Raw genomic sequence first — 25,119 nt, 5'->3', positions numbered from 1 at the left:
GGATTATATCCCAAAATATATGTAATATACATAATAAATATGCTGTAACTTCTTTTGTAAAAATCTATAACCTAAACTCTCTGCTACTCACATCTGCCCATAGAAGTAATTAAGAAGTGGAAACAAAACATGCATTTGATTTTACCTAACTGCTCGTCTAAATAAAAAAGCTCAAAGTGTAGAATGAAGGATTTCAACCTCCGGTGTTTATAATGTGTGATCACTCACCCACGCTGGGAGGTATGTTGTCCAGGCGTGCCTGCAGAGTACTACTGGCTTCTTCCACATTGTCTGAAATGTTGGCCTCCAGGAAGGACACGCCAAACTCCCTCTCATTCACCATGCCGATCAGGCTGCCTCTGGTCCTGCGAGGAGTCTCTCCTGTCAGTCAGAGTTTACAGGTACTGAAGTCAGGCATGTAATTCTTTCTAGTTTAGTAAGTTTAGCTTAGTACTTGTGTCCTAATTACCACATATCCACATAACAGGGTTTTCTAGGAATCTTAAAAGTCTGTAAAACGTCTTCAAGAAATTAAAATATAAGCCTACAAACTGGGCCTTATTACGTTTCAGTAGGTCTTAATCGTTTAAGCGTTCATTTAACGCTACTTGTGTTGTTTTATCAAGAGAAATGTTATTGCGGCCTGTATATTTTGTAATATATCTGTGTTGTAATTCTTTCTCAACAATACAAATATTAGCACACTCAGTAGTCCTTAGTATAAGTCATACATTGGTTGTAGTTTTACAATAAACACCCTGATCAGAATTTATCTCAGTACACTTGGTTTGGCTGCGACACTAGACCATGGTTAACTCTGCCTGGAGTTTGCAAGATAAGGTTTCAATGGTTATTTTGTCTTGGGTTTTTCATCTTATCTTCTTTTATGTTGTTATTGTAAATAATTTTGGAACTGTGATATTCCTTCTCATTTGTCATATTTGATGTAGGTCTTATAATTTATTAATTATGGTCTTAAAAAGATGTTCAAATATCCTTAATATAACTTGTTGAAACCTGCAGACACCTGGTACATATGAAGTAATAACAGCCATGGCTGACATAGGGTAATGTGCCTTTAGTGTGTGTATTCTGTCTGTAAGGTAAACTTGATAATGACTTATTTTATCCATAAACACAAAAACATTCAGTCGGAACTTATAGGATATGGATATGTCCTTGATAATTAAATGATATTATGTAGTTAATCAGTTCTAAAAGACAAAAGCAATGGAATTGTGGTTATAGAAAAGATAGAAATGATTTGCACCTGGACAGAGACCAGCATGACATTTCCTGGAATCGACACTGGGACTGCTGCATGATCGGCCCCCATTGGCTGGTTCCGGGTTGTTGCATAATCTGATTCGTTCTTGGAAACCTTGTCCACATGTGATGCTACATGGACTCCACTCCTGCCAGTTAGAGTAGCCTCCATTGACTGCGGAATGGAGAAGACAGCATAAGAATTCTTAGACTCTTTGAGAGCTACCGACTTGTGTGTATTTTTTTTTAGATTCATTTCATGCTTCGTTAAAGCTGTTGTTTGTGATTAAAAGCTCACAACTCACTCTGAACCTTGAGAGTAATGGTCCTCTCAACTTTTCCAGCTTCACTCTCGGCCACACACTGATACTCCCCTTCATCTGCAGCCTGTGGATCACACGAGGGAAAGAGGAGACTTTGGCTTAATTTGTCACTCTGAGGAGTGATTATTCTCTGACAGACACACAAACCTTTGTTCATCTATAGTTTTGTGTTTAAAGACAGTTAAAATTACAGCAAAAACAAAACTGACATTTTCTACAGGGCAGTTGAGACTTTAGTTATATTGAACTGTTTGTCATAATATATTATTGGACCAGGAAGAGGAAATTTCACATTAGAATGCTCCGTGGGAAGGCCAGTGATCTGTCTGTGAGAAAGTCTCAGCTGCAGGCTCTGCAATTACAGCAGCAGTTAGAGACCTAACGAGGTTAGAGGCTGAGGAAAGAGGAGCAGAGTCTGGGAACATCCAGCTTGCTGTTCATCCCCTCCCTCTGTTGCTAATGCGGTTAGCCTCTGACTGAAGTGAATCTGATTTAGGTGGAAGCGCGACGCTGCAGGACAGTCACACGCTGTTTCTCTGCCTAAGGATACTGCAGATGAAGCTCAGAAAGGATGAGGGCTGCTCCATTGTTCTCCGAGACATGAAAATAAATGGTGTGTGAGTAGTGGGCTCAGGGGAGCTTCATCATTCAAACTTGAGTGACTTTGCTGAATAACACTTGAGCTCTGCTGTATAATGCAGGAAGGAAAGGAGACTTTGTATTTACAGTGATTCTGTAAATGACCAAGGATCCGTTGAGAAGAGCCTGCATTCGGATGGAACGCAGCAAGGGTTTTCCATCCCGCAGCCAGCGTAGCACAGGGCTGGGGTTTCCGTGGACTGGACAGTCCAGCATGGCCGAGCCACCCTGTACGACTGTCTGAGACATGTGGGCTTCACCCTTCAGCACCGGAGGCTCTGTAGGCACACAGCACAGGGTAGTACAACATATAACTAAGATAAGGTTATCTGTTGAAAATTAAATGAGCAGCCTGGATGGATTCTTGACAAGAAACTCACCTCTAATGCGGACAAATGACAGCGCTCGGATTGAGCCCACGCTGTTTTCTGCAATGCACACATAGGTCCCAGCATTACTTGTAGTCAAGTTGTCCATGATGATGGAGCTCCTGCCGGCCTCATCTATAGTGGCACCTGGAACATTTTCAATCACAAGTGTCAGAGGAGTGGTTACATTTGAATTCAGTTGAAACAAAACCCCACAGTCCTGGGCTACATACAATTCCAGTACTTCTCCATGTAACACCAAGGCAAGGCAATTTCCTGTATGTGCAAATATACATGGCAATAAAAAGAATTCTGATTCTGATTCTGATGTGGGCCTTTGCTTTCTAAATGAAGGATACTTCCAAAAAACGTTTTGAATCAGTCCCAGTAGATCGCCTCCACCAGGAGCTGTGACATGGCAGCAGTCGCTAAAGTGTCATCTAATGAAGCAACTGTGACACTCAGCGAAATGTTCACTAAGTAACCAGTGAAAGGCAAAAATTGTTATTCTGGGTCTTTCAGAGTCTGGCAACTTTACAAATATCTTGCTCAATGAGAAGTCTCACTCTCAAGTCTTGTGACCTCCCCTGCTTGTTGTCTCTCTGTCTCTGTCTCTTTGTTCTCGTTAGCTCTCTTCAATTTGTAGGAGCTCTTTGTCTCATACTCTGGCTCACATAAGTAAACAAGACTCGTTAAATGGGTGATTGAGATTTGAAGAAATCTGTTTGGATTTACTGAGAGAAACAACTTGAGCAACATTTTTCTGATGTTGAAGTGTAGAAGTGAAAGGGTTTTTTGACATTAGTTATCCTTCAACCAAATGTATTTCACAATGATCTATGATTACACAATCCTCTTTCTCTGGTGTTGTCAGCAATTCCATTATGGGGTGTCTGTGTCAAAAACATGATATAGGTTAAGCTACTTGTCTCAAGACTGACCATGTGTCCATACAAGGAAACACTTTTTCTCTGCAAAAATCTCTGGCCTGGACAACAGTCTGCATGGTGTGTGATCAGAGACTAAGACCAATCGGATTGAAGTTATTGGCTTCAAGAAATGCTATATAAGAAATATGTAACCTTTGTTATACGAGACGCTTGACTGACTTAACTGTGGTAAGATTGTCTCCATATATTGAATACAGTAAAATCTTGTTGAGAGAGACGTGTTTAATGTTGCCAGACTCTTGGCAAAAACCTAGAATAGCATTTTGAGCCTTTTTATTGGGGGAAAAAGTCCTTTTTAGTGGAACTTTCTTGGACCTACACACATTTAAAAAATAGGGATCAGTTTGAAAAATTCTGGAATTCCCCTTTAAGTACCTTAGCACCAAGCTTTATGAACGTGAAAAACTAAAGACGTGTTGCTGTAGAAGTGTAACATTTTAAAGCAATACCTGAGTAGGGGGAGTTATTAACAGTCCAGGAGATGACAGGAGAAGGTGTTCCCTGGGCGTGGCAGGACAAGGCCAGACTCTGTCCTTTGTTCAGGGTTACGTCACCGGGCAGCTCCTTGAAGGCAGGCCTCATGTTGATGGACAGACGGATGTCTTGTTTCACTGAGCCCGCTGCGTTGGTGGCCATGCATGTGAACAATCCAGCATCCCCTGGCTGTGTGAAAAAAGTAATCACTGCTTATTCTAAAACCGCAGACTTGGACAGAGATGAAGTTGTTAATGCAGTGAAGAATTATGGCTCGTACCTCAGCTCTCTCGATTATCAACTCTCCTGATCGCAGGACAGTGAATTTGCCAGGACGGTTGGCCATGATTGCACCATCCTTCTCCCATGACACTCTGGGTTCTGGTGAACCCTGAGCAGCACATGGCAGCAGAGCCTGAAATCCCTGCATGACTGACAGCTCTGTCTGTGCAGGAGGAATCAGGGGCGGGACTGAAATGAAATTTCATCATTAAAAAAATGATATTACTCCTATAACTCAACTAAACTATCTTGAAGATCCTTCACTCACTTTGAATAACTAGTCTCATGTCCTGGCTGGTTCTGCCTGCGAGATTTTTGGCAGTACATGTGTAAAGGCCGGCATCACTGCGCTGTGTTGAAGTAATTGCCAGAGTTCCATTGGCAAAGATACGTATATGTGTGCTGTCGACCACAGGCCTCCTCTCTTTGTGCCAAGTAACTTCAGGTTGTGGCTGCCCATCAGCTGCACACTCCAGACTGACTGGCTGGCCCAGCACTGCAGTGTACTCCACACGAGGAATGCTCAACACCGGGGGAACTGGAGAAATATGTGGCGAACAGTTATTCATTTCATTTATCAATGTCGAAAATTACTTTGAAGGGAGTTAGGAGCAACTGGTTACATGGAAATGGGAGTTTTGTTTCTGTGCCCATGCCACTGTGATGCATAATTTCACCACTTTCTTCACATCTGTGCATGTTACCTTGTAGGACTAGCTTGGTCCTGCCCACAGCCAAGCCGGCTTCATTCTTTGCCAGGCACTGGTAAGTCCCCGCATCACCAAGCGTGACACGAGAGAACTTCAGGGCTCCGTTTGAGAGCACAGCCAGTCTGTGACCTAAGATAAAACATAAAGTTGCAAGCGCTGGACAGTCTGACCACAGAATCTTCACTAATCAGTTTGATAAAGTCGATCTTCTATGGAGTGTAGAAAGCTGTTCTGATATTTGATATATTGTTACCTGCTGCTATGGGAACTCCCTCTCTTTGCCAGGTGATGGATGGTCTGGGGAAGCCTTGAGCCTCACAGGATAGAACAGTCCCATGATGCAACACCACCTGTACTTCCTCAGCCATTGGCCTGATCTCTGGAGGCTCTACGGGCAGGGAGGAACAGTTACATAATCACATGTTACCAAATGTTTTGTTATAATAATTCCAACACACAACATTCACAGAGTGACCTGCAGCTGGTTCCTAAGAGCCCACCTTGCACTGTGAGAGACATGTGTTTGTGTGCCACTCCGGCTGGGTTGCGGGCTGAGCATGTGTATCTGCCAGCATGACTCGGAACTGCAGCAGTAATCTCCAACACTCCTGAATAGAAGAGTAGAGATACACAATTGAATATAGTCCTTGCACATTAGTACATGATGTATAATAATAACAGATGACTAGAGCTGCTCAGACATGTTGTCTTACCTGTGGGAAGGACACGGTAAGTTCCTCCTCTGGCGCCCAGTTTGGTGCCTCCCTTCGTCCATGTGATGGTGGGCTGAGGACGTCCTTGTACGTGACAAGGCAGCACCACAGGAGACATTTTCACAGCCGTCACAGTCGTGACATCGTCTTCAATAGTCGGTGGGACTAAAAGAGAAAATAGAACATGTATCAACTGAGCCAGCTGAGATTATTTCTGCAGTCTGCTTATAGTACAAAATTCAATACCTTGTACAATGACCTCAATGACCCTGCGCTCCTCCCCAACATCGTTGACGGCAGTGCACTCAAAGTAACCTTCATCCTCAGTGGACGGTGAAAGAAGAACAAGGGACCCCGAAGACAGACTCCTGGACAAAGAAGATAAACTGCCTAAATTTTTACACTTTTTACAGCTGAGTGAGTTGTGATGCACACATGCTGTGTATACACAGTGGATCCAGCCATAGTCTTTACCTGTAAGTGCCTGGCAGCTGACTGATATCAAGTGGAGTGCCGTTCCTCTTCCAGGACACCTTAGGTGGAGGTGTACCTGTAATCTCACAGCTCAGGACAGCTCTAATCCCTGCGGTCACCGTCATGTTGAATGGACCAGGACTGATTGAAGGACCCACTGCAGGAGTAAGGACAGCTTTAGCTACAGCATTACAGAGGATATCTGGGTTTAAACAAGTCAAACTACGCTAAAATCAAACACAGGGACAGAACCATATATCTGTGCCTTAAACATGGAAAGGAAACACCACATGGAGTACTGTTTTCCTTTGCTAGATTTACCAAACACCCGTAGATCAATCCCCCGGTGATCCGAGCCCGCCTGGTTGGACACGGTACAGTAGTAGCGACCAGCATCACTCATCTGAGCCTCGTGTACACGCAATGAGCCTTCTGATATCGTATACCTGAAACAAATGCACAATGACAAGATGCATGGATGGACAGACGCACCAAAGTTTGAAGCTGTGTCTGCTTTCGATATGGCAGGTTGACCCATTGTTAATTGACATACTTTTTGTTATCTAGAGACACAGTGAAGCCATCTTTTCTCCATACGACTGTGGGTGATGAGTCATCTTCAACTTCACAGGGTAAACGGGCATCCTGGCCCAGATGGGTGGTCACCAGTGAACTGCTCTCCCTTATTACTGGTGGCACTAGAAGAGTAGTTAGTGACATCCATTTGGTTAAGACCTGGTTTAACAAGTTAAAAATATTTTTGACTATTGATTACTGACAGGCAGACTTACACAGAATCTCCACTGTGAAAATCAGACTGGTGCTTCCAGCCATGTTGGTGACCACACAGCTGTACTGGCCGCTGTCGTCCGGCTTGACTTCTTGTATCTCCAGGTACTGACCCCCTGCCAGCCTCTGGATACGACCCCCTGGCTAATATCATTAGAGCAGGGCAAGAAAGAAGACAAAGTGTGAGTCAGGAGATGGCTTTAGTTCAATACCTGTGTTTTTACCAACTCTGTACCTGCAGCTTGGCCTCATCCTTGTACCACTCTATATCAGGAGGGGGGTCACTTTCTGCCAGGCACTCCAGGGTCAGGTGTCCATTAACTGGCACTGTCAATGTTCTTACATCACCAGAGCCGAGGAGGGTGGGGGGGACTGAAACACAAACACAGATTAAGTGATGAACTTTTCTAAGGTGAATTACAAAAGGTTTCCAGTGGTGAAACCAGAATTATTGTGATTACAATAAAAATGTGATAGATTCTAAAGAAGACCTGTTGAACAGATAAACTTAAATTCTTAACTTTAGAAATGGAATGCAGAATTTATAAAGATGTGCGTGATTACCCAAATCACTTAAGTTTACGTGGAGCATTAACCTCAGCAGTTTAATAAGTCTAAACACTACTGTGTCAAATTTTATTAAAAGCAAATGTGCAGACGTTCAACAAGGGGGCTGCATGGTGTAAAACAAATTAACTCTGGCATTAATCAAACCAGAAATGATGTGTGTGATAACACCTTAGCTGGAATTTGCTGCCAAACAAAGACTGTTTTATTTTAGTCCAGACACAGATTTGTACTTCTGAAAGCACAGCTCAAACCGCAGGTGTTCACAAGCTCAGGGGGAAGAAGTGAGGATGACATAGAAAAGAACAGCTGCTGTCACCTTGGACTCTGACCCAGTGGTTTTTTCCATCCTCTCCAGCCAGGCTGCTGGCCAAGCAAGTGTACAGACCTGCATCCTGCACCTATAAACACATGGTATTAATCAGTTTGAGTGGGTCTTGCATAACTAGTAACTGTAAGGTATTAACATGAGCTAATGCTGTTAAAATGTCAGTCTATCATTAGTTAGAACATCTAAATTCTGGCTATTCAGACAAATGCTTGTGCATTTTAAGCATCTTCAAATGTATCTATCTATAATCTAAATCCCAAATGTAAACTGCATCAAGCATAAATGTATTTTTGTCTTTTCTTTAAACAAGATAATATTTGTATTGTTTATCTTTGGCATAAAGTTACACCTGTATCACCAATTCTAAATGATCAAATTATTTGAACAACTTTGCAGTATTGTCTCATGCCCTCAGTTTGTAATTTACCTGAACTTTGCTAATCCTGACAAAGTGTCCATCCTGCTGAACAATGTCCGCTCCTTCTAAGGGACGACCATCTTTGAGCCAGCTGAGAGTGGGGGATGGGACGCCCACAGCCGAGCACTCCAGCTCCAGTGGACTGTCCACTGCTATGGTCAGCTCTGGAGAGCTGGAGCTGGAAATCTTTGGAGGCTCTGGATTAGAGAAATGAATGTGTCGGGTCAGTTGTACAAGGAGTTAAATTAAATGTATGGGATTGTTTTTGGAATTACCAAGAACGGTGAGGTTGAAGCTCTTTGTGCTGCTTCCAGCCTGGTTACTGGCCACGCAGCTGTAGAGGCCAGCATCTGAGGGCCCCACGTCGGGAAGCTGCAGCCGCGTCTCCTGTCCATCCAGCAGCAGGTTGCGGTGAAGGGACAGCGGCTGGCTGTCCTTCATCCACGTTAGTGTGGGAGGGGGAACCCCACGTGCCTCGCAGGTTAGCGTGACCAAGGATCCTTGGACGACTGTAACTGGCTCCACTGGTTCCACATGATCAACACCTGCAGGCACTGTGGAACATACACACAAAACATCTGTAGAAAACCATCAGATCCAAAATGCTAAACTGTAAAAGCTCTTGCGGAAATCATTGGGTGGTATGTTATGACTGTACCTTGGACCTGGACGTCATAGCTAAGCTCAGCTAGTCCAGCTCGACTGCGTGCCACACATGTGTAAACTCCAGAGTCTGACAGCTGCACAGGAGAGATCCTATTTTATAAAGAAAAGGGGACGTTTAGCATTACCCCACTTATTAACATGCAATCTCTTTGCAAAACAACCACGTTTTCTTTCAGCTTTCCTTGTCTAAACTGACCTCAGCACAGAGTCACCAGAGAGGAGGCGTGCACGGGGAGAGAGGAGCAGCGGCCGTCCGTTTCTCAGCCAGCTGATTTGAGGTGGAGGGTTTCCTGCCGCCTGACATTCCAGAGTCACGGCGCTGTCCTGTGTGACCTGCACCTCCTTGGGGACAGTGGTCTCCCCAGAGATGGATGGAGGGACTGCAGCAAGTCATATTGGATTAAAGGGAATCACTCAGGACTAACAAAGATGCACAAATATAAAAGTTCCAACTGACCTAAAACAAAGAGGGTGTAGATTTTGCTTTCCTGTCCGGCCGGGCTGAAAGCCAAGCATGTGTACGTCCCGGAATCCTCGGGACTCAGCCTCAGTAATGTTAGCGTGCTGCCATCAGGGGTCACACTGTCGGGTTACAAAGACGCATCGTGATTTCACATTAATGCCATGTGTTGCCATTTGCCATCCTGTTTCACCTAGCATTGATTATACGCCTACCCCACCCTCTGAATCGCTGAATCAATTTCCCATCATTATCATCATCCCACGATTTTCTCACAGTCACTCACACGCACATGTACATCCCCATACACACAGACATTTGTTGTCTCTGGCTGTTGTCGTTGAAATGACCAAATAAGCTTCTGAACAGCTGTAAAGCAGCTGCTCTTATGTTCCTCATGATGAAATTAGGCAAAGAATTATAAACGACTCCATCTGTACACATATCCCTCTGTCATGCACATTATCTTTGACATTGATGATTAATATTGTAATTTCCTAAACCTCTAGAGGTGGGTGTTGATCGATTGATGCAGAACAATTCTTACACCTATTAATTCACACTGTTCCATGCGCTGGCAGTAACTGCTAATGACTTACGAGATGTGACGGCTGTTCGATCCCTCTAAAGTCACTCCGTCTTTCAGCCAGCTGAGGCGGGGTGTGGGGGTTCCAGTTGCTCTGCACTCCAAGGTCAGCTCCTCTCCCATGGGTGCACTCAGGTCAGATGGGTGGTCAGAGTCCAGGATGGTGGGCGATACTGAGTAGGACAAGGATTACTCTTAAATGGCACTTTTATAAAGAGCATGTACAGTTAGCTCAAGGTTAAGTGTCTTATTTTGCAGAGAGCTCTTTACCCTGCACTGTGAGTATGTAGTCCTTCTGTGTGTGGCCCTCGCTGTTCTTTGCCACGCAGGTGTATGTTCCAGCATGTGACAAAGTGAGAGGCCCCAGCTCCAGTCGGTTCCCTCGAACGGACCACTGCCACTGCAGACTGCTCTCTGGACAGCAAACGTATTGACAAACACAAGCTGTCACGCCCAAGTCCTTATTGTTCCCATTTCCTCAGTTATTCTGTACATCTTTTATCTGTTATCTTACCAATAGGTGCTCCATCTTTGAGCCAGGTGATGCTGGGGACAGGGACCCCTGTGGCCTCACATATCAGCCCTACATGGGAGCCCAGGGTGTAGTTTAGAGACTCCTGGAGAGACCCAGCAAGGACAGGTGGCACTGTGGAAATATGTTTGTAGGATAAAATTACTGTCTTTTAGAGAACCTTTTTTTATTTTGAGAACACAGCAAAGGTATTCTCACCATGAACCGTCAGTCTGAATGTCCTGTCCACCTGTCCCGCCATGTTGGACACTTTGCAAGTGTAGGTGCCACCATCTGTCATCTAGAAGCCAAAGAAGAAGGTTGTTTTGGTGACGGGTGTCTTGTCACATATGCAGCTATGTCTCCTGCTCACCCACTCTTTTTTAGTCTGTATATATATATATTTATTTTTTAATACGCTTTAAAATACACTCTTCCGCCTGTGGGCCACTGTGGCCCTGGTAGCACTATTTTACTATTTCACGTATTTATACAACTTTGACAACTTGTTTGAAAACTCTAAATCTCCTGGACAAAAGCATTTTAGGATCCCCATATCTCTGTAACAGCTGTTGACACAGTATAGGTTTCAGCTTGCGGCTATGGCCTCAAAATGTGTTCTGTACAAAAGTTGCAGGTCAACAGGTACTTTCATTTTTTAAGATAGGCCACACTAAAAATACTTTTGTGTCTTATGTTTGTGCTTCTGTAAATTTGGTTCAGTATCTTTTACACTAACTTCTTTAAATTTTACCTTTTAAAGGCGACTAGGGTCATGTTTGTTAATAATCTTTAAATAACGAGCTGTTTTTGTTATTGGTACATTATTTTCAGGCATTTGCACATTGTTGTTGCACAAGTAAAGGCTGGAAATCAAATGTGACCCCTGTCAAAAGGCACTCCCAAAAACTTTTTTTATTGTTTTGTTTGCTGCCTCAAACGTGTATGATGTAACATTTTCCCCGACCTGAACTCCTGTGACCTCCAGCTGGTGACGATCCATCTTCAGTCCGTTCCCTGCAGCCAATTGCAGCCCGTTCCTATACCATGTGACCTCAGGCTCGGGAACACCATGGGCCTCGCATCTCAGTGTGACAGAGGAGCCGACCTGAGGGGTAACCAAGTCTGACTCCGTATCAAGTCGGGGCTTCAGGGTGGGCAGGACTGTTGGTTGGCAGATACACAGAGGACATGATCTCATTTGATTCATTCAGAGTTGGTATGATTCACTTCTGGACTATGCATGCTCACAGCTGGCCTGGGGTAAACAGATATTTTGCCCAGACAGTGTTATGAGATTTGATCATCTGTATATATATGTAGCTGAATTGTGCAGATGTGTCACCATGTGTTTGCTCACCGTAAACACTCAGGAGAATATTCTTCTGGTCTTGGCCTGCTGAGTTGGTGGCTGTGCAGACATACTGCCCGGCATCCTCCAGTCTCGCCCGGGTCAACTGTAGCATCTGGCCGCCTGACACACAAAAGAACAATACAGGATATAATATCACTGCTTGATCTTTATTCAAACAAGAAAATTCTCCTGTAAAAAGAATTATTTGTCTGCACGTGGCCGAGTGCTGACCTGGCAGGATGTTGATGCCGTTGCCAATCAAGTGGACCTCTCCATCTCTGGTCCAGGTGATCTCTGGAGGAGGGTACGCTTGGACGTCACACAGCAAAGACACCATGTGGCCTTCGATCACACTAACTTCCTCTTCCTTGCTGCCAATTATTCTCGGAGGCACTGGAAGAGAATACAACAGTTATGTTCTACAAGTCGAGGGCAGGAGTTGTGTACTTCGGCTCCCTCCCACAGTCCAAAGACCTACTGCTTTGGTTAATGGGAGCCTCTAAATGGTTTGTAGGAGGTAATGCGAGCGTGAGTGGTTGTTTGTCTCTGGCCATGTCTAGATCTGGTATTAAAATCCATCCTGAGAAATCACAAGTGGCATTGGAATCCTGTCCTGAGTGTTCCTCACTTGTCACTTCTATATGCAAATAATCACATTCATCCTTTTTGTTCCTGACGTTTTTTTTTTTACACAGTCTGAGTTTACAGATGTGTCCGTTGTCATTGTGTCCGTGTCGTTACAGGAGAGAGCGGTATAGAGAGGGGAGTCAGGAGGGGCTGAAGGAATTTCTTGCAGCTGTGTTACTGTGAAGTCAGATTTTACCAAGAGACTTATCAATCATTATGTAGTGATCATTGTTGATATTGGGGCAGTGGCCACAAACAAATCAGCGTATGAGCACAGAGAAGAGTAAATATGCTTGATTCATTGTGAAACTGGTTGGTCGGTGGCCATCAGCTGAGTTGGAGGTCCCACTTATGTGACCAAGGACACCTCCAAATGTGGTCTGAGGGATCAGATGTCAGGACACATTAAGGACGCCTTTGGGTGCGTTCACACCTGTACTTAGTGCTGACCACTTATGATCTGATCACTCAGGATGGATGGTGGATGTCTGTGTCACCCCCACCATATGCTGACATCGACCTGGGTGTACTCACCTCTTGCCCGATAGCATCTGGGATTGACTCCAGTCCCTCACAACCCTCAAAAGTTCAGTAGTGTAGATAATGGATGAGTGGATGATTACATGTTCTTCAGAATATCCAGAGAAGGGGGTAAAGCTCTTTTCTTACCTTGCACTGTCAGACTGAACAACTTCTCCACTGTTCCAATCTTGTTCTCAGCGATACACAAATACCCAGCCATGTCGGAAACCTGGACACTGAGGAGCTGTCAGATGAGATTTGAGTGTTATTCTTTGAGGTCACACCTCACAGTTGGATCTGTTTACTGGTGATTGTGTACATGTGAACAACAACTGACCTGGAGCTGGGTCCCATCCTCACTGATGTGGTGCAGTGTGTCTCTGTGCAGCGGTTGTCCATCTTTCAGCCAGGAGATGACAGGAGCAGGCTGTCCAGCAGCGTCGCAGTGGAGGACCACAGTGCTGTTGACCACTGCTCCCATCTCCTCCATGAACTCCTCCAATGCTCCCGTGATCACAGGAGGGACTGAGGAGGCAAAACACAAGAGATCTAGTCAGATAATCAATTTATTTCCACCCGTGTCAAGTTTGATTACCAAGAAAATCAACATATTTATCTCTGCTTATTCATAAATCTTAGACAGTTTTACAGATACAATTTATCGTTTTATTCTATTCAAATTATTTTCATATTAATTGTTTTCGCTTTAATATTGTACTTTGTATCTCTGTTTTATTTATTCCTCTAATATCCCCTTTTGAGCAGCTTTTAGCATTCTCAAATTTCATATTTATGAGATTTACAATTGTTTTTCCTCAGTGCCTGTTAATACTGTCTTGCACTGCACGTGGATGGTTGGTTCTGAAAAACACTTTGTCTTTATTGTTTGTAGGAGAACACAAATGAAGTCTGATGTATTGATGAACTTTCTTACCCAGAATCTCCAGTTCAAAGTGCATGTGGTCCTCTCCTGCCTCATTCACAGCCTGACATGTGTATTTTCCAGAATCTTCTCTCTGCACTCGGGGGATTTGTAGCACCTGTCCACCTGAAAGGTCAAACCCATGCATACATCAGCAGATTCATCCGTGACTATGACTCCTCACTCACAAATCACAGCCACAGGCTTTAACACAGGAATGAGACTCTACCTGGAAGTAGCACCACCCCATCTGCAGAGGTGAGTTTTCTTCCATCTTTATACCAGCTGAGCTTTGGTGGGGGGATTGCATTGCTCTCACAGGACAAGCTGATTGGATGACCCAGGACCACCTCCCGCTTCTCTACCATGTCCTCGTTGTTATTGTCATCCTCATGTCCCAGACCCCAGGCTGCTTCTCTGTTAGTCAACCGGTGGAAGACCGGAGGAACTGGCAAGACAATGGAATGTTTGAGTCAGCTTGCTTTCTATTGATTCACAAGATTCTTTTGTTAAGAATACAAATATTAACATCAAATGTAGTGCAATTCCTCTACTACGTTCAGCTTCACCATCTCCTAATCCTGGTGAAATCCCATAGGGGTCTAAAATGCCTAAAGACTATAAAATCACTTTCTGTGTGCATGTCAATAACATTGAATCAAAGTCTCTCCTGATTGAACTCTCATTTAACCGAACACACCCTGAATGTTGACATGAAAGTCTCTCTTGTCCTCCCCTGCAGAGTTGGTGACCACACAGGTGTACTGGCCCTCATGGGACATCAGGGCGTTGTCTATGTGGAGGAAATGGCCGCTCTCCTGGATGCCAGCATGGACGTTTCCAATCAGCAACTTAAGACAAACAAAATGCATCAGATAAAAGGTGAAATACTGTGTGTAGAAAACACTATCTCCACATTAGGCATTAAGATTTCCATACTTCAAAAAATGTTGTCAATAGGTATCAGTGGTGATTTAAATGTCTGGATTTATGACACCTTATTTTCATAATGCACTCATATATTCTGCACATGTACAAATGAAGGTGCTCAGACTGATACAGTAGCTCAGGCACAAAAAGTTGTATAAACAAAGCAGCATTGATACAGTGTTATTACATCATGATGTTTAATCAGAGAGAGTGGAGGTGGCTTGTGCAAGAGGATGTAAAATCTGTTAAGCTTGATGTAATTTGCACTAGTTGCCAGTAGAGGCTAATAGAGACAAGAAAACCAACCTGTCCATCTTTATACCAATTGACCTTGGGCTCAGGGAAACCTTTGGATAAGCAGGAGAGAGTTAAGCTCCCGTTGATCCGGACTTTCTCCTCCTGACCACCGAACTTCAAAGATGTGGATTCGCCTTCTATCTGTGGTGGGACTGAATAAAAGATTAATCAGTAAAAGTACTGTCTCAGCCACTTTAATGTGTGAGTGGTGCAGATGTGTCTTACCCAGGACACTGACAGAATAGTGCTTGATGGCTGTGCCCGCAGGATTCGTGGCCCTGCAGGTGTAGAGTCCCGTGCTGTCTCCCTGGGCCGAGCCCAGTCGCAGGGCCTGCCCACTGCGGGTGTAGGTCTGCTGGGGACTGGATACTATGGGCTGGTTGTCCTTTAGCCAGGTGATGCTGGGCGTTGGTGAGCCCTCAACATCACAGGGGAGGACTGTGGGGAAACCCAGCACCACTGACACCTCTGAGGTCTCACTGGGGCCCTTGATGGTCGGGGGAGCTGAGGAGAAACACAGACAATACATGTATGTTTAACAGCTAGTTAGATTTTCACCGGCTTGTAGCACAAAATGAACAGATCTTCTGGGGATTGAGCTGTTTGTGCAGGAGAATTTCTAAAACAGAAATGCAGTGTGCACTAGTTTGGGAGCTTGGAGCAAACACTCCTTTGCTGACATAAATCCCCACTGGCATGCACAAAGGGAATTCAGTATGCGCTCATGCGCCAGGCAGTGTGTCATGCCTTAGATGCTAAGTCTTAACATGAAATAAATGTGATTTTATTCTGAAAAGATCACTGCTCCTACGGCCCCGTTCAGACGTGGAATTAACATTACAAGTGGCCAGTATTAAGTACGTTTGTTCACACCTGGTATTAAAATGAGTCCTGAATGTGTCTCTTGTGACCAAATCTCACTCACCCACTATATATGCAAATAATTACATCATTTGTGTTTGCAAAGACCAAATGTTGTTGTTTTTACCCAGTGTGAGTTTACAGATGTGTCAGATGTCAAAGGAATGTGGCCACATGCATCCAAGACCTCCCAATGTGGTTTGAATGATCACACCTCAGAAACCATTATCACATTTAGGTGGGTTCAGACCTGACCACTTGTGATCGGATCGCTCACGACAGATGTTGATACCAGGTCTGAACATTGTCTACAAGACCTTTAGAAATTAAGTCAAGTCAGTATGCAGATAACCTTGGATTTTCAGATCTATTTCCTTCTTTTTCTTTCTTCAGTAGAAAGAATACACAAGCTGATTTCAGGTCAGAGTGGTTGAATTAGCTTTATGTGTCTTAGATAAAGTCAGGAGAAAAGCAGAGACCTTGCACTGTGAGTCTGAACTGGCGCATCTGAGTTCCTGCGTTGTTACTGGCCAGACACTGGTAAATCCCCTGGTCCCTCAGTCTGACTGACTTCACCTTCAGCAACTGGCCATCTTCCAGAAACTCCACGTGAGGGTCTCCGTCACGGGACAGGACCCTGCAGAGAGAGGAAAGAATGGAAGATCAAATCACTGCCAGAAAATTGTCCATCCTCTGTGTGCCGATGATCAATAAGTGTGTTCAAGTGATGCTTACTCTCCATCGCGGCTCCATTCCACTCTGGGTGGTGGTTGTCCGCTGACTCTGCACTGAAAATCGACCTCCTGTCCAAGCACCACGGTTAACTCCTGTAGTCGGGACGTTCCTGAAATCACTGGAGGAGCTGGGAAGAAAAGATGGAACTGGTCAAGAAGAAGAAAGGTGGAACTCTACCACAGATGCACCTATATGTATATAATTTACATCAAGAAATTTATGGCAAAACTCAAAATACTGAATGAAATACAGATCAATTTAAATTCATTGTTACTGTTGCGACAAAAAAACATCTCACACCAGTTTAGTGGTTAATGAGGACGTGAGCACTTGCATTAATGGTTAGTGTTAGCAGATTTGGGATGTCAACTTTTGGAATGTTTGCTACAACGAGTATTAAAGTTTAATCAGAGAGTTTAAGCTCTTTGAGAGCTTTAAACTGCTGTTCCAGGCGATTTTAATCCACTGATGACAAGACAAATATCCCTTTTAATTCTCTACTTAATGTGGTAAGTATTCTTGCATCTGTCTTTTTCTCCACTCAGTTCTTGTGTCGTTCAAACACCGGTTTGAAAGCTGTTTGATGAGCTCACCTTGCACCACTATATTATACTCCCTCCTGGCCTCTCCTGCTGAGTTTTTAGCCGTGCAGGCAAACTGTCCTGCATGATCAGGCTGAACTCTGTAGATTCTCAGCATCCTGTTTCCATTCTGCAGATATACCCCAGGACTGTTCACCTGCAAGTACAGAAAGCAGCCACATTGTAATTACAATGACAACCACTTGGTGGCATTATATAGCTAGATTTCAACAAGATAGACTGTACAGTGCTATTCTTAATTTGAATTTGGAAATACAAACTCACAGGATGACCATCTTTAGTCCAGGTGATGGTTGGGGAGGGGATTCCGAAGACATCACAGCCCAGAGTGAGAGGCTGCTTCAAGGTGACAGTGAGGTTCAGAGGCTGGTTATCCTTTTGGATCTCTGGGGGAACTAAAACAGTAAAGGGAAAAAAACAGGCATGAATTGTATTGTCATCATGCTGCCATGTAATTGGTTAACACAACAGAAAACACCAAAATTCTTACCATTTACTTTCAGCCTCGTCTTTCTCTCCACAGAGCCCGCCTCATTGGTTGCCATGCACTTGAAATCCCCGCTGTGGCTGGCAGATGCTGTGCTAATTACAAGCGCTCCATCCCTCGCCACAGAAAACTCTGATTGTTCCGGATGTATCTCCAGGCCGTTCTTGAACCAGCGCACTTTGGGGCGAGGTGAACCTGCAGGTGAGGCGACAAGAAAAAGTAATTCTGAGCAAGTGTAAAAGGAACTTTTTTTATCACGTCTGACAGAAAGAAAGAGTTACTTCCATCTTTGTGCCTTGCTAAAGTAGAACCTAATGGGCAGGCGGCCAAGACGAGAAAAAGCCAGCTCTACATTTATCTGTGGGACAGCAGGCAGGACCCTGCCAAACGGTTAGAGTCCATGTAACCTGGGAGCTCAAGATTTCAAGGTCAGAGTCGCATAAAAAAGTAGTTCACAGAATGCTTCAGAGATGCAAGATTTAAAATACTGCCATCAAGATTTATCAGGTGAGAGTGACTGTTAGGAATGGGAGTGGTTGACGGAGCAGTTCAAAGACACTGGTGCTCAGGAGCCTGAAACAGATGTGTGCTGTGGATTACTGGGTGGACGAAAACTGGTGGAGAAGGGAAAGGTGGAATGGGGGCAGAAGGTGGAGGATGCTGTTACCTAACATGTTAAGGTCACCACTGTCTGTGTATTTACAGCAGTGTGACTAACAGACACACCAAAGAGGGGGTAGGAGAATCAAACACAGCACCCATCCCCCAATCCAAAACACACTAAAACTACAGAAGATGCAGCGCAACCAAAGGTGAGGGTAACCTCTCTGAACACATGTTCAGAGTTAAGAAGCTCTGACGAAAATTCATTATCTCATTTCAGGGAGGAAATATGGACAGATGTTGTGATTTAGATGTTAATAGATCTCATTAGCAGACTCTAAATTTATTTTCTGGGGCTCACAAAGTGGCAGATTATCTCTGTGTGTTTCTCAAATAATTAGCTCTATCAAATGAATTGCACTCGTTGGTGAATTAATAATATCCTTCTGGCAGAGGCTGCGCTTTATCTCCTACATGCAGACAGATCTTTAGAGAACAATGAGGGGGTCCTTGTTTCCTGGTGCAAGCTGCATCTCTACAGCATGGAGAGAGTCATGCATTTCTACGTGGCGACCTCTGAGGTCTGGTACAGCCTGCCTGCCTGCCAGTGTGACTTGGATGGAAGGTGGGCTCGTGCAGCTTCATCTTCCACTTCCTGTGCTTCATGGTGCACCTAAGACATCCCTGTCCTTTATCTGCCAGCAGCAGCCTGTAATTAGGATTCCTCTCCCAGCAGGCCCTGACGCAGAGGAAAGCAGATGTGGCTCACTGAGGCAGCAGGCGGACTGATGTTCCAGCTGTTGCTCCACATTAGACACAGTCTTCACCTTCTCTCGCCAAGCTTGTTACCATGGCATGGCTCCACACAAACATACCTGTATGCACAGGCTTTCTGAGGGTGAGTATCCACCGGTGCATGTACAGACACACACAAGCTCTCACTGTGTTCTGAGTCCTAAACAACCCTCCAGGATGCCACCGTGTTTGCACTCAGATGTTAAAATAGATAGACAACAGCATATCTCTAGGTGCTGCGATCAAAAGCGGCTCATCCTTTAAAGATGGAAAGGATGTTTTTTCCCCTTTCGACAACTTAAAGTTTGCGGTAACAAAAAACATTTCGTTGATGGACCACAAATACACCTCCGTCCTACATTTTAGATAACATTTTCTTTTGCTGTGTCATGAAAACAAACCTATAAAAAGACATATCCCTTTCCGGCTGTTCTTAAAACTGAAAAAAGTCAGTTTTAATTGCAACTTTTCCAAACACCAGACCTGCCATCACCCTTTTCTTTTCAGTTTGACTGAGGCTGACTCATCCATGAATCATTTCTTACCTTCGGCGGGACAGAGGATGATGACCTTGCTGTTGGCTACTTTCTCCATGACGGCATCTCCAGGTTCTGCAAACGATGGGGCCTCTATGAGGACATAAAAAAACCATGGTAAATGCTGGTTCAAAGAGCGAGGGCGGTCGAAACACACAGCAGCAGTAAATTGAAAGGATAATGAGTATCAGTTATTAATAAACGTTCCAGTGTGGGTATTTACTGTAAGTATAAGAGCTCCGGGTGTGAGGGTCGGTTGTAGGTGTCAGATTAAAGACTTCTCACAGGTTGAATTAAACATCAGTTAATATCAGCCTGAGGCTCTTGGTTTCACACTGTTCTGCCTCAAATCTCTGATTCAGAAGTCAGACTTGCTAAAATCAAATCCTTGACCATAAAGCCAAGATAACCTCTGACAACAAGAGAGAACCTAAATCAACCTCTAAGACTAACAGTCAGGCTGATGTCTAATTAGTTAGTCTTTTAGATCAAGATTTCCTTCCCTCCGACGGAAAACGGAGGATAATGGAACAAATCAAAGTTATAAAAAACATTTGGTGAAAAACATTTGAAATCTTCATTTAAGTACATAATGTATTTGATCTGATGTAAAACAAGTTTTCTGATGAAGTTTGAACAACAGGAAAGAACCAGAGGCGGTCTGGGATACCAGAGCTGCTTATGTTTATCCTTTCTACAAAAGAGGATGTTGAAGGACTGATTAACAAGAATAATGTTATTTAGAGTTTGAATAGTGTAAATATGAATGGACTAAGAATAGAGGCCTGCAGCATCCCATGACTGATATGAAGAAGGTTTGATTCAGCACAGCTGTACACAACTGTCTCGCTGAGGCTTTAAGTGCAGCTTCAGGAGGAAATTACAACTGCTTATCAGATGGTCACATGGCTTTGGACAATGTCTCCTCCCATGGTGGCCGAACACTTCTTTAACTTCCCTAAACTGATAGAGATACCCCCCCCCCCCCCCCCATTTCACACTGTGGTTAACCAGATTTGCGAAGGTGAGGAAGGCGCAAGGGTTTGAACTCTGAACACTCTCTAGCTCCCTTTTGTCATTCCCTGTCCAAACTATTTCTGATACTTTTTGTTGAACGTCTTCCAGAAGAGACAGTCTGAAAATGTGGGTCACTATCTCTGTTTTGACACAGTATCACATCTGCTTTCCTTTGTGGCTGTCAGAACAAACAATTATTTTCTGGTATAACAGGCCTTTATCCTCTTTCAGCATGGAGCTACTGTACCCCCAGAGAATACTCCTCTCCTCACAGAGAGAGCGCCTGAAACTGGGACACTGTAAAAGAATTTACATGTTCATATGGGCACTGCTAGATAATGGTTATACAAATCAGGATTCACGTCATACTGTATATACTGCAAAGGTTTGTTCTGCTTATTCTTAAAGGGAACATCCGCGGTTTGAAGAGCAGAACTGTTGATATTCACCAAGAATTTCCAGCTTGATCTCCAGGGTCTCCTCTCCTGCACTGTTCCTGGCCACACACTGGTAGGTGCCCTGGTCAGCGAGTTTGACCTGCTGGATCCTGAGGGGCGTCGTGTTGACCCCAACAGGAAGCCCATTATGAAACCAAGTTACCTCAGGCTTCGGCTCTCCCTGGACCACACATGGCAGAGTCACTGTCTGGCCAATCAGGGCTTTCAGGAGGGAGGGCGCCGGCTGAATCCTGGGCTTAGCTGAGGACAAAATCAAACATCGTAAATGCACCTCTCCCCACATCTGTTACAAGCCTACATACATATCTCACATATTTAACATATGTTAGAAGGGATGTTTTCATGTGGAGTCGAGCAACATTACATCCTTTTGAAGTTTTAAGGTTTTTAAAAAGTTTAAAGTTTGTAATAAAGCCCTGCAGAGTTACCTTGAATGTGTAAATTGTAGCTTACGGACACGTTGCCCGCTGGGTTTTCTGCTGTGCACGTGTAGAGTTTACTATCAATCAGGCGCACGTCAGTGATCTTCAGAGAGCCCGAAGGCAAAACAGTGAACCTGGGGAGTGGTTCGGGGTGCAGGGCAAAGAGATGGAGAAAACACAAGTCATGAGTCACTGAAGATCTACAACCGCTGTGTTTTGGAGAAGAGGTGCTCCTGTTTCCAATCAATATTTTCCCCATGTCTGCTATTTACATGGTGAAGCATGTTTACATCTATATGAGAGAACAAAGAGTGAAATATTTACACAGGCTCTCCAGTGTTTACAGTACCGGGCAGCCAATATTAATGTGTATGTGTCACTGATGTGCATTGTTATATCAACCCTGACTATGAGGATGAGTTTGAAAATTTTGTTTCCGTTACTATTGTGGTAGAAGATGACTTTATGAAACAGGAATATCAGTTAAATCTGCTGCCTTAGATTCGTTAATGAAGATAATAACTGATGTAAAAAATAATTTCAAGAAAATCTTAGCATTTCTTAAAGAACTGGGGCACAATTCTAAACTGTCCAATATTATGACATCAGTAAATGGATGGACATATATTTCAAAGCTGTTGATGGTATTTTTTCATTTGTTTGGTTTGGTAGCATTAAAATAAAATGGATCCGTGATGGATGAAAGTTGTCAACAGCAATAAGTGGAATCTGGACCTTAGCCAGTGACTCAAAATCTGTCCAGTGAATTTTTACTTTAACAATTACTATTGTCCGAGGTAATTATGGAGTAAAGGGGCAGCCAGAGTTTGGCCTGATGTCAGTGTGGGAAAGGTCATAGGCCAATAAAATGCAATGTGTGTTGTCCTGTTGGGAACATTGATGTTTGCAGAAACTACGTATTTATTACTAAGGAACTTTGGGTCATTGAAATTCAGAGCGCCTGCCTGATTGTGCCGCAAAGTAACTCTATAAGTTTGGCACAGACAGGGACAAGTGAACACATGTAGATATGGCCATCATATACACGGCCGTCGTCTCCAGAAACAACAGTTACAAGTAGGGTAAAGAATTTAAATGTAGGTCAATGTTCGAGGCCTGCTTGGTAGCCTGAATTGCACGAGAGGCTATCCAGCTGTGTAAATTAATAATATGCACAGATATAAACACGCCTCTATGATTTATCTTAGATAAGTGTGTCTGCTAAGTAACCGAATTATAACAATAACATGTTTGTGTTTGAGTGGAAATGAGCTAGAAGCACAAAGAGCTCTCTATTTCAGCCGCACATGTGGTGTAATGTCGCTCCCCCGCTTCCTCAAACAAGTCTTAGGAGAGGCAGCAACTTTCAAGACCAAAACCAAACGACTGCCTCTGCAGCGGTCAGCTTGCGACGCCGCTACTTCACGGTTAAGACCAACACAACAAGCTCGAGCACACCAGAAGTAAACCCCCCCTCTTAGCCATCCATCACTCCCCACTCTGGTGTCAAGTCATCTGTTTACACAGTCGGACACAAAGACTAACAGGGACAAATTGGCCTCATCAGGATTAAGCCTGAAGTGACCCAAGCGAGTTTCTTTTTGATATGACTGGGCTAAATGCATGACGATGACAGAAACCTCACCACCCACTGATGTCGGTTATTTCAACAATCACTGCCCTCTGGTCACTTCCTCTGACCCACACCCCTCTGAGTGTAGCTGGAGGGAATGAATCTCCCTTTACACGGCCTGCCTGTATCCGCCCGTCCTGCATATGCAAAGCACGGGGCTTATGTGGGGGTTGTTCACAGAGATGTGTTATTCTCATCAGACAGGACCAGTAAAGAGTCAGCATGTTGTTTTACTACTGGAGCACCCCAGGGAGTTCAAACATCAGGCAGACGGGGCTTGTATCTCTTCCTCTGTCAGTTCGTTTTCCTCCCCTCTTCAATTCCCCCCCCCCCCCCCCCCACCCCCCTCCTCCATCTTTCTTCTATCAACCCAAAACCATTCAGTCTGGTGTCTGCCCCAAAACGTGTGTGTCTGTCATCCATCCTCTGTGTCTCGACTCAGGCGGCCTGTCTGCACCCACAGTGACCACACATGAAAGCTGGGAGTCAGTGAACCATGAGGGACCAGATGTTCCTGCTCAGTTTAGGCTGCACACAGCTCAGCGACAGACTGTAGCTGCCTCTGTCTAACTGCCCTTCACGAGGCATCAGCAAATAAACTCCAGACATGTGCAGCAGCTCTGACTTGCAGCCAGCTTCAGTCAGAGGCTCTTTTAAAAGCTGAGTCAGACGTTAGCTAAAGTCAGAGGGAAGGGGACAGTCTGTTGTTACATGATGTTTCACTCATTTTACAGCATCGTCGCCAGAGTGACGTATGACTTCCTCTTACCCAGCTGTGACGGGGGGGATGGGATGCCCGTTTCTGCTCCATATGACGAGTGGGGATGGACTCCCCTGGGCCTCGCACGGAAGAACAACCTCTGTTCCCACCTCTGCTGTCATCTTCACTTTGTTGTCATGGTCGCTCACACCCATTATTGTGGGCATGGCTAGGGAAGAGGGCAAGAAGTTTTAAGAAAACTCCAAAAGGCGCATTCATCAAACTGCTTTGTTTCTCCAAAAAGGATTTTTTGATCCGTGAATATTAATAGACATGGGTCAGGGCCTGCTATGTTTGGGTGACTGTGAAAAACATTTATTCGTCCTTACTGTTGACACTGAGCTGGATCTCACGGCTGGCGTAGCCCACGGGACTGGTGGCGGTGCAGATGTAGATACCTGCATCCTCGATGGTCGGATGGGGGATGTGGAGGTATCCATCAAGATCATACTGAAGCGAGGAGCGGTCCCTGAGCACAGGCTGCCTCCCCTGTAGAGGAACAGCAGAAACATTATACTGCAGATAAAAACTGTTTATACAATAGCGGAGGCACACCAAGTTTAGTTTGAGGTTTACAGCCAGACCTTTTTATGTCTAATGTAATAACTGAGCATCACTCTGTATCTCTGTTTACGTGCACACGAGAACGCGGTCTGATGCACACACACTTGCTGTGAACATGAAATAGCTTTTAAAAAAAAGCAAAGCAAGGAAGAAAAAATCGACAACAGCAGCGTGACGTAATGTAGCAGGGTAGCGTGCTGTTTATTTCTTTCTGGAAAATTCATATCACTGTTCTTAATGATTGCACTGCCTAACTTTATTATATAGTTATCTATATATGACCATTTGGAAACAGCTGCTTGCAGAGAATGATCATATTACTGATTATCTGGTCTCCAGTTTGCCTTTTTTTGAGTTTCTTATGATAAGAAACCTTTTCACTCTTTTCACTGGAAGTTGCTGCAAGAAAGGTTTTAAATAGATTTCTAAGGTACAATAAAAGACTGCGATTTCTCACAGTCAGGCAA

General features: G+C 44.3%; 1 protein-coding gene and 1 long non-coding RNA gene across 2 annotated transcripts in view; one reads left to right on the top strand and one right to left on the bottom strand.

Moving 5' to 3' along the window:
- The window catches only part of hmcn2 (hemicentin 2), a 45,831-nt gene that overhangs the window by 5,615 nt on the left and 15,097 nt on the right, over positions 1 to 25,119 (bottom strand). The window contains exons 21-68 of the mRNA XM_053420829.1: positions 24,418 to 24,577; positions 24,098 to 24,257; positions 21,702 to 21,829; positions 21,265 to 21,513; positions 19,808 to 19,891; positions 17,868 to 18,059; positions 17,642 to 17,772; positions 17,369 to 17,513; positions 16,776 to 16,902; positions 16,520 to 16,677; positions 15,405 to 15,683; positions 15,189 to 15,331; positions 14,653 to 14,803; positions 14,182 to 14,400; positions 13,965 to 14,078; positions 13,368 to 13,555; positions 13,178 to 13,274; positions 12,113 to 12,274; positions 11,888 to 12,001; positions 11,495 to 11,691; positions 10,747 to 10,828; positions 10,531 to 10,662; positions 10,287 to 10,430; positions 10,030 to 10,189; positions 9,428 to 9,552; positions 9,167 to 9,350; positions 8,963 to 9,060; positions 8,580 to 8,858; positions 8,314 to 8,501; positions 7,875 to 7,956; positions 7,224 to 7,360; positions 6,991 to 7,132; positions 6,753 to 6,897; positions 6,521 to 6,645; positions 6,200 to 6,356; positions 5,972 to 6,093; positions 5,726 to 5,890; positions 5,513 to 5,620; positions 5,266 to 5,400; positions 5,007 to 5,141; positions 4,571 to 4,840; positions 4,301 to 4,491; positions 3,996 to 4,209; positions 2,609 to 2,743; positions 2,316 to 2,506; positions 1,572 to 1,653; positions 1,271 to 1,441; positions 229 to 381 (exon numbers count right to left, since the gene is read on the bottom strand). Coding sequence (XP_053276804.1) covers positions 229 to 381; positions 1,271 to 1,441; positions 1,572 to 1,653; positions 2,316 to 2,506; positions 2,609 to 2,743; positions 3,996 to 4,209; positions 4,301 to 4,491; positions 4,571 to 4,840; positions 5,007 to 5,141; positions 5,266 to 5,400; positions 5,513 to 5,620; positions 5,726 to 5,890; positions 5,972 to 6,093; positions 6,200 to 6,356; positions 6,521 to 6,645; positions 6,753 to 6,897; positions 6,991 to 7,132; positions 7,224 to 7,360; positions 7,875 to 7,956; positions 8,314 to 8,501; positions 8,580 to 8,858; positions 8,963 to 9,060; positions 9,167 to 9,350; positions 9,428 to 9,552; positions 10,030 to 10,189; positions 10,287 to 10,430; positions 10,531 to 10,662; positions 10,747 to 10,828; positions 11,495 to 11,691; positions 11,888 to 12,001; positions 12,113 to 12,274; positions 13,178 to 13,274; positions 13,368 to 13,555; positions 13,965 to 14,078; positions 14,182 to 14,400; positions 14,653 to 14,803; positions 15,189 to 15,331; positions 15,405 to 15,683; positions 16,520 to 16,677; positions 16,776 to 16,902; positions 17,369 to 17,513; positions 17,642 to 17,772; positions 17,868 to 18,059; positions 19,808 to 19,891; positions 21,265 to 21,513; positions 21,702 to 21,829; positions 24,098 to 24,257; positions 24,418 to 24,577 — 7,450 coding nt within the window. The remainder of the gene's footprint in view (positions 1 to 228; positions 382 to 1,270; positions 1,442 to 1,571; positions 1,654 to 2,315; positions 2,507 to 2,608; positions 2,744 to 3,995; positions 4,210 to 4,300; positions 4,492 to 4,570; positions 4,841 to 5,006; positions 5,142 to 5,265; positions 5,401 to 5,512; positions 5,621 to 5,725; positions 5,891 to 5,971; positions 6,094 to 6,199; positions 6,357 to 6,520; positions 6,646 to 6,752; positions 6,898 to 6,990; positions 7,133 to 7,223; positions 7,361 to 7,874; positions 7,957 to 8,313; positions 8,502 to 8,579; positions 8,859 to 8,962; positions 9,061 to 9,166; positions 9,351 to 9,427; positions 9,553 to 10,029; positions 10,190 to 10,286; positions 10,431 to 10,530; positions 10,663 to 10,746; positions 10,829 to 11,494; positions 11,692 to 11,887; positions 12,002 to 12,112; positions 12,275 to 13,177; positions 13,275 to 13,367; positions 13,556 to 13,964; positions 14,079 to 14,181; positions 14,401 to 14,652; positions 14,804 to 15,188; positions 15,332 to 15,404; positions 15,684 to 16,519; positions 16,678 to 16,775; positions 16,903 to 17,368; positions 17,514 to 17,641; positions 17,773 to 17,867; positions 18,060 to 19,807; positions 19,892 to 21,264; positions 21,514 to 21,701; positions 21,830 to 24,097; positions 24,258 to 24,417; positions 24,578 to 25,119) is intronic.
- LOC128438312 (uncharacterized) lies at positions 11,607 to 14,961 on the top strand. The gene is made up of 3 exons (XR_008338316.1): positions 11,607 to 11,746; positions 14,037 to 14,210; positions 14,695 to 14,961. It is a non-coding gene; the product is annotated as an uncharacterized LOC128438312 (long non-coding RNA).

This window comes from Pleuronectes platessa, chromosome 4 (genome assembly GCF_947347685.1).
Source record: "Pleuronectes platessa chromosome 4, fPlePla1.1, whole genome shotgun sequence".
NCBI lineage: Eukaryota > Metazoa > Chordata > Actinopteri > Pleuronectiformes > Pleuronectidae > Pleuronectes > Pleuronectes platessa.
This window is presented reverse-complemented; position numbering and strand designations above follow the sequence as displayed.